Source organism: Saccopteryx bilineata, chromosome 6, assembly GCF_036850765.1.
Source record: "Saccopteryx bilineata isolate mSacBil1 chromosome 6, mSacBil1_pri_phased_curated, whole genome shotgun sequence".
NCBI lineage: Eukaryota > Metazoa > Chordata > Mammalia > Chiroptera > Emballonuridae > Saccopteryx > Saccopteryx bilineata.
In genome coordinates this window covers 168,749,971-168,766,624 of record NC_089495.1, presented here as the reverse complement: position 1 = coordinate 168,766,624, position 16,654 = coordinate 168,749,971, and the positions used below count along the sequence as shown (strand labels likewise).

The 16,654-nt window shown below is 45.8% G+C and overlaps 1 protein-coding gene across 12 annotated transcripts in view; it reads left to right on the top strand.

Annotated features, from left to right (window-relative positions):
• The window catches only part of RIN2 (Ras and Rab interactor 2), a 248,557-nt gene that overhangs the window by 217,710 nt on the left and 14,193 nt on the right, over positions 1-16,654 (top strand). For 11 of the 12 annotated variants that reach the window (XM_066234871.1, XM_066234873.1, XM_066234872.1 and 8 more), the window contains one exon: positions 840-1,994. In XM_066234871.1, coding sequence (XP_066090968.1) covers positions 840-1,994 — 1,155 coding nt within the window. The remainder of the gene's footprint in view (positions 1-839; positions 1,995-16,654) is intronic. The other variant, XM_066234877.1, reaches the window with a different exon arrangement.

The window sequence follows — 16,654 nt, the reverse complement described above, 5'->3', positions numbered from 1 at the left end:
TGGAAATTACAACGGACAGCATTTATCACCACCACGACCTCCGTCTAGTGGCATGGAAAAATGAGACCCATCTGTAAATGGGGGCACTGGCCACAGAGTTGCACCAGGCAACACGCACTGCTCCACAGTGTTGAATATGTACAGCCATGAAGAGGAGGTGACAGGGCTTGTGGGGGGGGGGGGGCAGCAAACCACAAAGATAAATGGTTGAACTGGGACTTAACATTTGCATAAGTTTGCTGTCCTTGGTTTTGCTGATGGGACCTGAGTATATTTTTTTCTCCTTTTGGGGTTTTAATGCTGAACACGTAAAACCCCAGGCAGATTGTGTAACATCCCTCAGGCCCAGCTGCTGGTCCCGCCCATTCAAGGGAAACTGCCAGGCGCGCTCTGGAGGGTGCCCCAGGAGAAGGGATTGTGAAGGGTGCTGTTGCTTTGGGAGAGGACTTGTTTTTTGTAAAGTCGGAGAGCGCCCTGGCCATTTCCAGGTTTATGCTGTAAAAAAAAAGAATGGTCCCTGGTTCTTTCTCCCTCACCTGTGGAAAGACTGGGCTGGCTTTATATGTGGGCCAATCCATTTCTCAAGGGCTCTGAAGGTGAAAGTCTGGGATCCTTCCCGTGAGCTGCAGCTGGGCCTGGCAGCTTTTCCACCCTTTCCAGTAAGGGACTCCGTTCAAGCAGAAACACACACACACACACACACACGCACACACACCCCAAATAAAGTCCTCCCCCTTCAAAGACAAGCATTGTCATGAAATGTGCTTTTTTTAATTTGTGAAGGAATGACCCAAGTGTGCTATATTTACATTCTTGTGTTCACTGATAATGACTTTCAGATTTTTGGAGCTCTCCAGCTGACAACAACCCCCCAAACCCTCCACCTCCCCATAGGCCTCCCTGCGCAGACGGTGCCGGTCCTGCCTCCCGTCAGCTCTGCCTTATAAATGGAGTGCATTCTATAAAAACCAGGACGCCTTCAGAGCTGGAGTGCAGCCAGACCAACGGAGCCCTGTGTTTTATTAATCCTCTTTTCTTGAAAGTGCACAGCCAGGACCTCAGTGGGGGCCTGAAGCGGCCCTGCACCAGGACTCCCAGCGCGAATGGCACCGAGAGGCCTCGGTCACCCCCACCCAGACCCCCGCCACCCGCTATTAATAGTCTGCACACAAGCCCTCAGCTGTCCAGGACTGGAACCCGGGCGAGCATGCCAGAAACAGTCAACCATAACAAACATGGGAACGTAGCTCTGCTTGGAACGAAACCAACCCCCATCCCTCCACCCCGGCTGAAGAAGCAGGCTTCTTTTCTCCAGGCGGAAGGCGGCGCAAAGACCTTGACCGGCAGCTGGCCAGGCGGGGGCCGGGAGCGGGAGCCTGCGCGGGCGCGGGAGCCCGAGTCCCGCACAGCTGGCAGCCCAGGTGGCGCCCCGCCTGCACAGGCCCCGGGGGATTGCACAAGCGCCCAGCCCGCCTGCTCTGAATCACGGCCCCCGTGGCATGGAGGCAGACAGAGGCTCAGCGACATGAGCATTTCCACTTCCTCCTCCGACTCGCTCGAGTTCGACCGCAGCATGCCCCTGTTTGGCTACGAGGCTGACACCAACAGCAGCCTGGAGGACTACGAAGAGGAGAGCGACCAGGAGACCATGGCCCCCCCCATCAAGTCCAAAAAGAAGAGGAACAGCTCCTTCGTGCTGCCCAAGCTCGTCAAGTCCCAGCTGCGCAAGATGAGCGGGGTGTTCAGCTCCTTCATGACCCCGGAGAAACGCATGATCCGCCGGATCGCGGAGCTGTCCCGGGACAAGTGCACCTATTTTGGCTGTCTAGTGCAGGACTACGTGAGCTTTCTGCAGGAGAACAAGGAGTGCCACGTGTCCAGCACGGACATGCTGCAGACCATCCGTCAGTTCATGACCCAGGTGAAGAACTATTTGTCTCAGAGCTCAGAGCTGGACCCCCCCATCGAGTCGCTGATTCCCGAAGACCAAATAGGTAAGTACCCACCCCACCTTTATATACGTACATATGTGTGATACAGTAACCTCCCAGGACAGTGTGTTCTGTGTTAGCTTGAGTGAAGATTTCTCTGGAGTTCCAACCAGCAGCACACTCCTCCTGTCCCCAATGTGAATGGAAACTTGGCTTCTTAAAGTGGACCTCACTCATACCTGACAGGGCTGCGGAATGCCAGGCTGGGAAATGGAAGCGAGGGACGGGAACTGCAGAATAGTTCTGTTCAGGGATCGAGTTTGCTTTCTGAGGGTTTGGCTGCCATCTGATTTTGTGCCGATGGTGTGACACGACTATTGAGTGTTTGCTAAAAGTGGCTCTCTGCAGGGGGGACAGCACAGAAAGGTGGTTTTGCTGTCTTCCCGGGGGCAGTGGTGTTCTGTTCTGCTGTTTGGGAAGGACCTTTTATTGAGGTGTAGCTCAGGTTCAAAAAGTGCAGAGGAGACAGTGGGCTGCTCAGTAAGCAGACATGACCAGTATCTGGAAGACCCTGACATGCTCCTCACAGAGGGTAACCGCCTGCTGGCTTCTGATCTCACAGAAGTCAGTGACAAGCCCTGTTTTGGAGTAAGAGAAAAAAAGAAGGAAAGTTTATTTTGTGTACCTTTAAAATAAGTACCATTGTTTGGAAGTCACATGAAAGGTGTTTTCTCTGAAGTCAAGGGGAAATACTTTCTTTATAACCTCATTGAAAGTCTACGTTTGTAGTTACTTTGGCCAAGGAAAATTTGAATTTGGCAAACAGTCTTTTTTTCCAGGGCAAGAGTGTTGAAGGGATTTTTTTTTTCCAGAAAGTTAACCCTAAGGACTAATTTCAGAGACCTCATTCACTGGGCAACAACAGCCAAAATAGCTATCAAAAATTTGCAGACAGTTCATAAAACTAAACACAGATTTCTTCTTTCTGATTGGGTCGTTTGTCAAAAGTAGTAAACAGTATGTGGTAGAGAGTAAGTAGTGTCTCTCTCTCTCTCTTTTTTCTCCCTCCCTCCCTAACTCTTCCTCTCCCCCTTTCTCAGTGACTTTCAGCAGCTCTTTGATTTTCTCACAGGGGAATCAAAGCCTTGTTTGTTTTTCTGTGGTTTGAGCCGGGTCCATGAGGCGTGGTTAGAGTGGAGCTGTTGCTAATGAGAGAGGCTGGAAGGAATGCATCCTTATGATGGCCTGAGACTTGAAAAAGGGTTCAAGGAGAATCAAAATAACTACACAGACCTCCCCCCCCATCCCACTGATCCTGCTTTTCAGGGGAGACCAGCTCAAATGTAATATTAACAGGGACCCAGAACCTACCCCAGCAGCTTCCTCTGGGGAGGCCCAGAGGGAGAGCAGAGGTGCTGATGTCAGCCCTGAGGTATGTGGCAGACATCCCAACCAGCCTACAGAGACAAGGCTCCCAAAGGACAAGGGCCTTCCTTCCTTCCCTGCTGATGTTTTAAGCACCAACCCAAGTATTGGTCCCAAGAAACTTTTCTGCCAGCTTCTCTTGAAGCAAAGTTTAGATATGTTACTTGTTCTTAGAATACAAGGCCTCATTTTCTCCAAAAATAAATATACACATTGCTGTTGCAGAAAAAAATGTAGCTTTTAATTTAAAATCTAAGGTCTTAACAAGGAGGGAGGATGATATCTGTGGAGCCCCCAATTTAAGCCAGGTGGCCTGTTCAAGTGATTTCAGTGAGTCCTGGCCTCACCCCTGTCCAGCAGGCATGGGCATCACCCCTGTGGACTAGAGAAGGCAGGGTTTTGCCAGATGGAGTAGTTTGTCCCAAGGCCACAACAGGTGGTGGTAACCGGCAGGTGCAGCATTTGACTTACTTCTGTCGGATTCAAAGCCTGTTTTTCTATCATTTTTTTTTTCTTTTTTTTTTAATTTTAGTGAGAGAGAGATAGACACACAGGAAGGGAGAGAGATGAGAAGCATCAACTCATAGTTGTGGCACCTTAGTTGTTCATTGATGTGCCTTGATAGGACAGTGGGTGGCTCCAGGAAAGCCAGTGACCCCTTGCTCAAGCCAGCAACATTGGGCTTAAGTCAGTGACCATGGGGTCATGTCAGTGATCCCATGCTCAAGGTTTTGGCAACCCTGTACTCAAGCTGGTGAGCTGGTGCCCAAGCCAGATGAGCCTGCTCTCAAGTTGGCAACCTCAGAGTTTCAAACCTGGGTCCTCAGTGTTCCGGGTTGACACTCTATCCATTGGGCCACCACTGGTGAGGCACAAAAGTCTGTGATTTTTGAACCTCACTTTTTTTGCTACTGCCTACATTCATATTTCCCCATCAGAAATTAAGAAGAATTATAAAATATTTTTAAATTTTATTGTACAGCTGAGACTAGTACATTGTTGTATGTCAATTACATCCCAATTAAAAATTAACTTAAGAGAATTTTTAAATTGAGAAAGAAATTAAGGGGGACTGGAAGAGAAGGCTAACCCTTTGTTGAGGCAGTTTAGATTAAAGCTCTATGGAAATGTGGGTGTGACCAACCTAAGCGTGGCCATGCTCTTTTATTGGTTTGTGAGCTTTGTTTTTTAAAGTTTCACATTAAAACAGGCACTTCATATCTGTTGCTTCGTCATGAAACCATTATTCTCTTTTTGAAAGTACAGTGAATGTGCTGGGCTTTTGAAATTAAGAGGAAGGTGTACCAAAGCAGAGGTGAACTTTTGAAACTAATCACCAAGCTCATTTGGAGGGAAAGAGGTGACCTTAATTATTGGAAACCCAATCCCCTGAAATGTACAAGTTACTAGATTAGGACTGACAAGAAAATGGACTTAATCTAGTTGTCTGTTTTCACATATTTTTAAATGATAGGCTTGATACAATGACTCCTTTAAGCCTTGTAACCAAGTCAGTGTTGGCACATTTGTTTTTTGTTTGTTTGTTTGTTCGTTCGTTTGTTTTGGCACATTTGTGTAGATATTGTTCATGGTTTGCAAATTAATGAATGGAGACGTATGGCGTGACTTGCAGAGGGTTATGCTGCTGGTAAGTAAAAGAGCCTTGGTTCAAACCAGGCCTTCCTTCTCTCTCTTGTCTGCTCATTCTCACTGTATCCACTTCCTGGGTAGAAGTCATTCTGTTTGAATAGATTCACTTTGAATGCCATTCCCAGAATCCCAAGCCTCAAATTTGTTCTGAGCAGGTGTCTACTAGTGCTCTTAAGGCTTTTCAAGAATGCCAGTTGGGGTTCTCTGCTTTTAGAAAACCAAGTCCTGTCCTCCTCTCCCACAACTTAAAAAGGAGGTAGCTCAGAACTAGGAAGTGGGAATCTAAATTTAAATCCCAGATATATACTCTCCATCCTGAAATTAAGGAAGTTGAAGGAAGCAGTTAACTACCCATGTAAAATTAGAGTCATCATTCATATGTGGAAAATGACCGTATGAATGCAATTGTGTACACATTTGGTAAACAAAGATAGCGTAATCTCTCTCCTTCAGAGTGGTTCTTCAATTACAAAGAGGAAAGCCAATGGGAAAAACTGAGTATCTCTCACTCACTGCCACTTTTCCTATGTGTTCCTGTGACTGCCCTATAGGTCAGCACTTTCTAGGTAAATATCAATATAAAATGATAGCCAGTCTAAAAAAATGAAAGAACTGGCAGCAGATAGCAAGTGTTTGCAAGGATGCAGAGAAAAGGGAACTCTGGTGCACTGCTGCTGGGAACGTAGACTGGTTCAGCCACTGTGGAAGGGAGCATGGAGTTACCTCATGAAATTAAAAACGGGACTACCTTATGACCCAGTGATTCCACTTCTGGGCACATATCTGAAGCAACCAGAAACGCTGATTTGAAAGACTATATGCACCCCTGTATTCACTGCAGTGTTATTTACAATAGCCAAGATTTGGAAACAGCCCAAGTAGCCATCGGTAGATAAGTGGATAAAAAAGCAATGGTAGGCCCTGGCCAGTTGGCTCAGTGGTAGAGCATCAGCCTGGTGTGTGGAAGTCCCGGGTTCAATTCCCAGTCAAGGCATGCAAGAGAGGCAACCATCTGCTTCTCCACCCCTTCTCTCTCCCTCTCTCTCTATCTCTCTCTCTCTCTACCCCTCCCACAGCCATGGCTTGAATGGTTTTAGCAAAGTTGGCCCCACGCACTGAGGATGGCTCCATGGCCTTGCCTCAGGTGCTAAAATAGCTCAGTTGCTGAGCAACAGAGCAGCAGCCCAGATGGACGAGCATTGCTAGGTAGGGGGCTTGCTGGGTGGATCCCCATTGGGGCTCATGCAGGAATCTGTCTCTCTGCCTCTCAATTAAAAAAAAAAACACAATGGTACATTTACACAATAGAATACTACTCGGCCTTTAAAAAGAAGGAAATTTTACGCTTTGCTACTGCATGGATGGACCTGGAGAGCTTTATACTAAGTGAAATAAGCCAGTCAGGCAAGTACCATATGATTTCACTTATATGTAGGATCTAATGAACAAAATAAACTAACAAACAAAATAGAAACAGACTCACAGATACAGATAACAGACTGACAACTGTCAGAAGGAAGGGGGTTGGGGAGCTGGGCGGAAAAGGTGAAGAGATTAAGCAAAAGCAAAAACAAAACAAAACAAACCTCATAGACCAGGGGTCGGGAACCTATGGCTCATGAGCCAGATGTGGCTCTTTTGATGGCTGCATCTGGCTTGCAGACAAATGTTTAATAAAAAAAATAATAACGTTAAAAATATAAAACATTCTCATATATTACAATCCATTCATTTCCTACCGCTCATGTTCATGGTTGCGGGTGGCTGGAGCCAATCACAGCTGTCCTCCGGGACAACACCAAATTTTTATTGGATAATGCATAATGTACACGGGTCATTGTGTGGCTCTCACGGACTTATATTTTAAAATATGTGGCATTCATGGCTCTCTCAGCCAAAAAGGTTCCCGACCCCTGTCATAGACACAGGCCATAGTATGGTGATTACTAAAGGGAAGGGGAGGGAGGTAAAAGAAGGTAAAAGAGGATAAATGGTGAGGAAAGGAGACTTGATTTGGAGTGGTGAATACACAATACACTACACAGATGATGTGTTACAGAATTGTACACCTGAAACCTATATAATTTTATTAACCAATGTCACCCTGATAAATTAAATTAAAAAAAAGAAAAGAAAATATGACTGAGAATCATATTAGCCAAAATTCAGTTAACATACTATCATAAAAAGATATTTATTTTGAGCCTTGGCTGGCTAGCACAGAGGTAGAGCATCGGCCCAGCATGTGGATGTCCCAGGTTCGATTCCCAGCCAGGGCACACAGGAGAAGCGCCCATCTGCTTCTCCACCCTTCCCCCTCTCCCTTCTCTTTATCTCTCTCTTCCCCTCCCGCAGCCAAGGCTCCACTGGGGCAAAGTTGAACGGCTGGCACTGAGAATGGCTCCATAGCCTCCGCCTCAGGCGCTGGAATGGCTCCCGTTGCAACAGAGCAATGCCCCAGATGGGCAAAGTATCACCCTCTGGAGGGCATGCTGGGTGGATCCTGGTCAGGCACATGCAGGAGTCTGTCTCTCTGCCTCCCCGCTTCTAATTTCAGAAAAATACCAAAAAAAAAAAAAAAAAAAAAAGATATTTATTTTGAAATAGCTTCTTGCTGACTTAAAAAAAATAACAAATGTTCATCTTAAAATTATTTTTAAAATACAGAGAAATGTAGAGAAGAAAACAAAAATCCCTAATAAGTTCCATTAAGCAAAAAAGGGAAAAATTTAAAAAAGGAAAGGAAAAACTGCCACTCTAAATGGTTGTGTCATATCAGGAAGAATTTGCAATACGCACTTCCACCCGAAAGCCCAGTCACTCAGAGGTTCTTGAATAAATATTAGTTGGTTGACATCATGGAGCCAATGAGGATAAGATATAATGAGTTCCCATGTGAGCCAGCTCTCTACTCATTCCAGCGCCACATGCAGGGTATAGTCTTACCTAAAAGTAGGTTTACACTTGTGAGTACGTGAAACAGTGTTTATTCTTGTAATAGTGTTTATTAACTTTTTGTATTATTTTCCATACAAATGACTGTAAACCAACTTTTGCCCACTGTGAATTATGTTTCCCCTTGGAACACGTATCCACTCCACTCACTACTCCCCTCTCCAAAGTGGTACTTGGAAGGACAAACAGATGCTTTAACAAAAAGTATTCACCACCTCGGGTCCCACTCAAAGCCTGGGATCAGTGACTTTATTGGCAGAGTGAGGTTTACTTATATCACTGGTGTGTCCCGTTCAGTGAGGTAGGAACAGGGTGTGACAATGCTCGTTGCTGTCACATGTGTTTCTCATTGGTGAGATTTTACATCACACCACTGTTATTTCAGTCTTTTTCAACCAATGGGAAATGAATCCAAATCTCTGGTAGTAAAATCTCCCCTTTGCAAAACTAGTTGCATTTTTGTGATTAGTGTTTTGATTTTATTCTAGCAAAATAATTTTTATTTTTTATTTGGAAATCCCTCTGTTTTCAAGTCTTATTTCATAAAAAAACACAATTTCTGCAACTCCAAAGGTGTTACTAGTTCCAGATGTTCTGTTTCACTCCAACTGTCTACCACTGACTGTCAACAATGATGCAGAAAAACAACTGTTTGTATTCATAAATCAATAGTGAAAAAACAGGATAGTACTGCCTGACTTTCTTTAATTGGTGTCTTCTAAAATGTGTAATTATTTGAAGAAATGTATCCTTGAACTGAATCTTCATATATTTCAAAAAGAATGTCAATTTACATACATATGTGTGTGTGTTTAAGAAAACATACATTGGTTTCTTTTTTAAATTTTTATTTATTGGTTTTTAGAGAGGGAAATATCAACTTGTTGTTCCACTTATTTATGCATTCATTGGTTGAGTCTTGTATGTGCCCTGACCCAGGACAACACTCCAACCAACTGAGCTAACTGGCCAGGGCTATATATGTGTTTTTTCTTGTTTGTTTGTTTTTAAATAGAGAAATACTGAAATGTGGATAGACACCAGAGACCATAGCATGAATAAGAAAGGGGCTTTGAAGAAATTCCCTAGGAGTTATACAATTACACCTATTTTGCCTCAGATCACTTTTTAAAAAGTGATTCTATAAGTCTGGCTCAAGCTTTATTATCTACTGTGACTTGTTTATAAATTTTAATTCACAATTTGGTTTAAGCCCTTGAGTTATTATCTGCCTTTTTTAAACATAGTCATTTTGAGATATGCAACCAGACAGGCATATTAATGCCCAGTTGCAATTAAAACCTGGGATCTGACTTCTGACCTAGTCCATGAGACAATATCACTAAGAGGGATTGAACATCATTATACAGTTGACAAGGGGTAGAGAGAAAGAAGAAGGACTGATCTTGCAACATATAAAAAGAATGTGTATAGCCTGATTAGGCAGTGGCGCAGTGAATAGAGCATCAGACTGGGACGCAAAGGACCCAGGTTCAAAACCCTGAGGTCACTGGCTTGAGCGCAGGATCATAGACACGCCCCCATGGTGGTTGACTTGAGCCCAAAGGTGCTGGCTTGAAGTCCAAGGTCACTAGTTTCAGCCCAAAGTCGCTGGCTTGAGCAAGGGGTCACTCACTCTGCTGTGGCCCCCCCATCAAGGCACATATGAGAAAGCAATCAATGAACAACTAAAGGAGCCGCAACAAAGAATTGATGCTTCTCATCTCTCTCCCTTCCTGCCTGTCTGTCCCTATCTGTCCCTCTCTCAGAATTCAGAATCTCTCTCTGTCTGTCACACACACACAAAAAGAATGCCTATATTATTTTGGAAAATTTGTTTAAATAGATAGAAGAACACAGCAGGAAGACTACCTCTCTTTCCTGTGGGGCATATATAGTTTCTACTTTAGAAAATCAAAATTGGGTTAATTATATCGACTGAAAGAAACTCACAACCCTGGAGTTATGAGTCTCTGCCCAGGAGTGCCTGACTGCATGGGACAAGGAACTGTTAGCCCAGTAATTCAGAGAGCACCTGCTTCCAAAGTGGGGCTGGGAATGGCATCACAAGGTAAGGCACAGGCAGATAGCTGTGTTTCTGACTGTAGGAGCATCCACTAAGTACCTCCTAGGCAGGAAGTAGCACCATAACTTGGAATTGATACAGGAATTGAGAGCATGAGCCAAGGGACACTTAAAATGCTACATTGGTTGAAATGGGAGCATGAGAATCTTTACAACTTCACCCATTTCCCAGCAGCCTGCCCCTGCTGAAACAGCGGCTCTGATTGGCTGTCTTGGTGAGGCCGGCTCTGTGTGGAGGAGCCCTCACTGTCCAGGGTCCCACCCATTGCCTCGCCTCTCTTGTCCAGCCTCTCAGCCGGGACCAGGTCCTGCAGGCACAGCCCCGCCCTCTCACCTCAGACACCGTGTCCCTTGGAGGTTCTTGCATACTGTCCAGGCTCAGGGGCTGCTTTTAGAAGCCAAAATTCATGGCCTGCTTCTTGTCGAGTCAGAGTATGCATGTAATGCATACTCTGTTTTTAAAAAAACCAAGTGAAAGCCCCCTGTAATCTTCTTACTGATATGTGGTTCTTGATGGTTTAAGAAGCAGTTTTATCTGTAGGATCCCCTTAAATCTCCTTAATGCTTTGGGAGGCCCCATTTATTACCCCCATTTTTCTCGGAAACAAAAGCTTACTTAGCAAGGGGCAGCCAGGATGCAAGTAAGACGGAGAGCCACTCACGCGACAGGCTTTCCCTACATCTCAAGTCATTGCTACACTGCCTTTTTTATGTTTTATGAAGAGGGAGGACACCGTAGAGGTGACATCACACCATAGCAAAGGCTGCCTGACCCACATGACCTAACATTAATGTTGTCACCCTGGGTCACCAACCCAAGGTCAAGTCTGCCAGGTCTCTGCTCTGTCAAATTAAATGTCCTCCCATTTCCCTACTCTGCTCTTCAGAAGCGAACAACCGAGTCCTGTCCGTACTCACGGGATAAGGGTAGACCTAAGCTCCACCTCCTGAGGCCAGGGGAGCGACATAAACTATTTGGAATTTTTCTGTGAGGAGGGTTGGTCTCTCCTCCCTGTTTTTACTGGCCTTTTACTAGAAGACACTGAAATTGGTATGATGGATTTCATACATAGAACACTACATGAAGATAGCCTAAACTTTTGCATAATGCCTGTCCCTGAAACCTACCAAAACCAACACTAATGCCAGTGAAGCACCACCCGGTACTTACTATCTTTATTTTGCTGCCATCTCAGCTGGGCTGGTGGGATCTTCCTTTAATTGTCATTTCTTATTTATGGGCTGAAGCATGCATTGCTGGAAATACTTAAAGCAAGGCCAGGCACGGGGTATCCCTGCAGGCGACAAGGGACTCCGCAGGACTGGGGCACCTGGGCGTAGCTGCATCACCGTCTGCTGCGTCACTGTATTCTGCAGCAGTAAGGAGAAACAATTTTCACGTAAGCCTCCCAAGGGGAAGATTGGCAGTTCAATTCAACAGTCACTTTTGGAGCATGTGCTAGGTAGGGACAGCTGGTGGCTCACGTCATGACCCCCAGTTTGGTGTTCAGAGGGCTTCCCCTTGAGGAGAGGAGTCTAGTTGTCTGAAAGTCTGTGCCATGGCAAAGGCAGCAAAGAATGCTGAGTTCACAGGAAGGGTGGAGGAGCATGTAGAGGGGCAGGGAAAGCAAGGCCTCATGGGAATCCGTGTGGGGGAAGGCAAGGGGCCCAACACAGGGAAGGAACAACATGCGCAAAGGCACAGAGGCACAGCGGGCTGCAACACTGTTGCTTTCGGCCAGAACGTGAACCGTTTGTGGGATGTGCCTGGAAGAAGGAATGGAAGGCGAGGTTGGGGCATGGCCCCGGGTAATGTCTCAATCTTTAAGGTAGTGGGGAGCAGTGTAGAAAGATCACAGTGGAGGGACTCTAACAAATCTCTCCAGCTCAGTCACCAACCCATCAAATCAGACGTCGGCCATGAACAGCTGCAGACCAGTGTAACAAGCCAGGGTGCCAGGGACCTGGAGTGGGCAGACATATAGCAGAGACACCAGTGTGGCCTGAGCCCTCCCCAGTTAGTAGAGCAAAAGCAGTCAGTGGTGAACCAGACCCACCCTTCACCCCCCACACTTTCTCGTCTAAAGTGGATCTGGGCTCTCTCAAGTCCCATCTGTCTGGAGGAGACCGAGCAGCCCAGGGGGTGCGGCTCCTCCAGGTCTGAGCTGTTAGAGAGGGTCAGGTGGGGCTGTGACAGCACCCTGGGGTTCCAGGGCAGGAAGACCCAGAGGGCCCCACTGCGGACCTTCTGTCTTTGCACCTGTGGATGGGAGGGGCTGCGTGAGAATAAGGTGTACAGGAAAATAGGTGGCTTTCAATTAATTTATCAAAGCACTTTCAGTTCCCATTTCAAACCAAGAAAACCACAGTTAACACAGAAAAAAAAAAAAAAAAAGACAAAGCGGCCTGAATCATTTCACCTGCTCCCTTTCCAAAGGCGTGTACCACACATTCAAGAGGAGCAGAGGGATCCACGCTTTTATCCACTGACTAGGCGTCAGGTGTGTACGAGGTGCTCGCTGTGTGCTGTCATCTAGCCCTCCCTCCAATCCCTTTGGAAACCTCTGAGTGGCCCCATTTTACAGATGAGGAATCTGAGGCCTGGAAAGGTCATCTTCTTCCCTCAAGGTCGCAAAGTAGGAAACTACTCATTTGGACTTCAGATCACCCGAGGGCCCCTGGGACACCAGGTGCTGTGGTGGCTGCCTGGGTGTCCTGCCGCAGCTATGCTGAGGTGGGCAGGGTCAGTGTCTCGACGGAAAGGCAGGAATGAGTGATAGGGCTGGCTGGACTCAGGCTGGACCGCTGGGTTGGAAGTCCCAGCCCTGCTGCTGCTGAGCTGTGTGTGCTTGCTCCTGTGTCTTCATGCATCTGTGCCCCAGTGTCTTCAACACGGAGCGTGCTGTGCTGGACACCGCTGTGTCTGCCCACCGACGCTCACTTGCCGCTTGATTTCCAACTGGCAGCAGCTGCGAAATTTTGCCTGACGCTTTCTTGTGCCACCGGAGCCCTTGTCCGGGACAGATGGACATGCCCTCCCCAGTGCTCGGGAGCCGCCCCACTCAGGCACTGAAGGGAGCAGGAGTATAACGCCCTGTGATAACTGGTTTAGTAAAGCCCGCTACATTGGCTGGCCACCTTCCCTCTTGTCTGACTTCCGTCGTCCTCTGCTAGTGCTTCCTGGGCTCACCTCCCAAGTGAACTACTCACACTCTACTCTTTGTCTTGGCTCAGCTACTGGGAGAACCTGAGCTAAGACAGGTAGGGATGATGTACTCATCTCAGTCAAAGGATTGGAAATATGTAATAGTGCTTGGGACTCACTGAGCACCACCCAGTGTTAGTTCTAATCCTTAATTTAGTTATACAGCCAATGGGAAATACATTTGCACACACACAAAAATCAGCTCATTTTGCCCCTGCACAAGAGGAGACCCATCATGCCGTCTCCTGATTTGTTTGCAGGAGGAACAACCGAGCCTGCACCTCATCTCCAATGCCCAGGAAGTCACTTGACTTCTGCTCCTCATGCCCATGTGCACAATAAGGATGACACTAGTTCCTACTACAGCGGCTGAAGGGAGAGTTAGCATAGAGTGACGTCATACATAGAGCCCCCTTAGAATAGGAACTGCACAAATTAAATGCCCAGTACATGTTAGTAATTACAAATGTTTAAATTTCACAATTTGAATTCCCTTCAAAAAAAAGACCTATCTCTTGTCATGAGCCTTTCTTTGTACTACTTTACTTTTTAAAAATTACCAGAGTGCAAGAACTCTAATAAAGCAGGAGGCCACATGACCTAACCTCATCATTTATCCTTGTCCCACAACCTGTACATTTTGAATATTATGTTGTTTAGACTCTGGGTTCTGCTAGAATCCCCTGAAGAATATTCATGATTATTTTGTTTTGTTCAAGCAATCAGTCGGGTTCAGACTGCTCGTGCTGCCTTGCCTTCGTGGACAAGGAGTCTGATGGCAGTTTAGAAATTCTAGGCAATGACAGTGACAGAGGTGAAGTGGCTTGGCCACGGACTCTGAGAGCTGGGCCGGCTGCCAGGCCTCATGCTCCAAATGCTTTCGAAGACACACATCCTCCCTGGACTTCACCTTCACCTCTCAGGCTCTCACTTCCCCCTAGACAGCATTGGGTAAGCAGGACCGAGGCTCGTGATGGGTCCCTGTCTGATCTTTGGCATTCTCTGGAATCCATGCTGTCAGTCAGAGTGAAGCAACAGGGAGAAGTGTCCAGCCTTCTGTCCCTAGCAGGGCAGTGATCCCCCACAGCCAACAGGGAAGCACGTCTCACGTTCCTCACACATAACTGCACCGGTCTCCTTAAGGCTGGAAGCAGTCAAGTAACTGCTGTGCTGTTCACCATCCCCCCCCCCTTAAGCTTTGGGGAACAGTTGATAGGATCTGTATAAATATTTTCAGACATTGGTTTCCAGTTTTAATCATTCAGCTAACCCTTTGTTTCTAAAATTCACAATATCTGGCCTGACCTGTGGTGGCGCAGTGGATAAAGCGTCGACCTGGAAATGCTGAGGTCGCCGGTTCGAAACCCTGGGCTTGCCTGGTCAAGGCACATATGGGAGTTGATGCTTCCAGCTCCTCCCCACCTTCTCTCTCTCTCTCTCTCTCTCTCTCTCTCCCTCCCTCCCTCCCTTTCTCTCTCCTCTCTAAAATGAATAAATAAAAATTTTTAAAAAAATAAAAATAAAATTCACAATATCGTAGCTCAAACAATTCTCTGGTATTGTTTGTGGATAAATACAAAGATGTCTTGGGTTCGAATCCTGGCTCCTCATCTTGCTGGCTGTGTGGCATTGATCTCTGTGGGTTTCAGTTTCCCATCTAGAAAATGAAACCCCAGGGGGTTTGAGATTCGGAGACTCGGTGCATGTGGGGTGCCTAGAACAGTGTCATTGTTCTTACAGTTTAAACTATATATTTTATTTTCTTGGATTTAAAGCAATCAGATAATGGAAAACAACAGATAGGAATTTATAAGAAATTGTAAGCATTCAGGTTTTGTTTTCTTTCTGGGTTTTTTTCTGAGCTGTCCCTCATTCTGAAAGATTTTCTGTCCTTTTGTTTACTGAAATCATTATTCCTGTTCCTTCATGAACAAAGCCTGCTTTTTTTACTGGAGAAACCCAGCTGGGTCCCAGGTCCTTAGGAATCAATATTCCTTATACTTACTAAGGATTTGGAGAGAGGCTAAGAGTGAAGTGCTGAAATACAATGTAGGGAGCAGTCTTATTTCTTTAAAAATTGCCTTAAAAATCCCAACACTGCTAATTTTTTTTTTCATTCTAGGTTTCAAAAGAATGGGCGTTTGGCAATGGGTCCTTGGGTTCAGCCTTCCTAGCATTTCCACAGTCCCGCTGGTGGGGAAGGGTGCTGTTCACAGCTCAAAGGCTGCCTGAGGGCACCGCTGGCTTCCTTGGAGGAGCTTCCTGCTAGAGACATCTGTGGTGATGCTCTGGCCCAGGCAGGACTAGAAGTTGCCTTTGGGGTTCAAGGAGAACATCCCAGGCTGATCTCTAATTGTTTCTGTTTGATTTATACATGGTTATTAAGGTTTCACTATCTCCGTAGACTGTGCATTATCTTAAGTGCTCAGCTCGATCAATTTTCATGTGTGCACCCATGTAGCCAGCACCCAGATCAAGATATAGAACATCTTCTCTCCTGGAGGTGTCTCCCACAGCCTCGTTTATCCCTCAAGGTGACTGCCGTCCTGACCTTTGTCTTCGTAGATTGTTTGCCTACAGTTGACCTTCGTGTACATGAAATGCTGACGGAGATCCTCTTTTACGTCTGCTTCCACACGGCATTGTATCTGTGAGCTCCACCCCGTTGCCTCTGGGGCAGCCGTGTGCTGTTTTCCATGGAATGCATCTTTCACTGTCTGAATTCCATTGTGCATATATATCCTAGTATCCATCCCACTGGGGTGGGTCTGTAGTTGTTTCCTGTTTGGGGCTATTATAAATAATGCTGCTATCAACACTCATGTACACTCCTAGTTAATGGTGGACATGATTTCCTTTCCCCCTGGGTGACCTAATTCTAATGAGTGGTCATTTATAGTCAGGAATGTAGCTTTTGGAACCTTTGGATAGAGAGGAATAAACTGGGGAATATTTGTTTATAAAGCACCTTGAATTTTAGAATTAAGAGATTATTTACTTTGAAAAGTGGTAGGATTGGTGGTTTAAAGTAATTGTGCAGCCTCAAACAAGCCATTAGACATCTCTAAGACTCAGTTTCCCCATCTATAAAATGGCCATAATATCAGTAGCATGAAAAATAACAGAATTGTAGGAATTAGATGACATAATGAAATAAAGCACTTAGACCCTAACCCTCTGAGCACTCATTGTTAATTGCTATCACTGACTTTTCATTGTAATAAAAAAGTAAAGTCAAAGCTGCTAAGAAGTTGCGTAAGATTATTAACAAAACATAACCAGTGTAAACAAATAATTTGTTTTAATGCCAGATGTCAAGTAAAAATGTTTTTCTTCTTACTTCATAACTTCTTTTGCTTCAGTCTGAATTTCTATAGTTAAATAAAGCTCTCCATTTAAACAA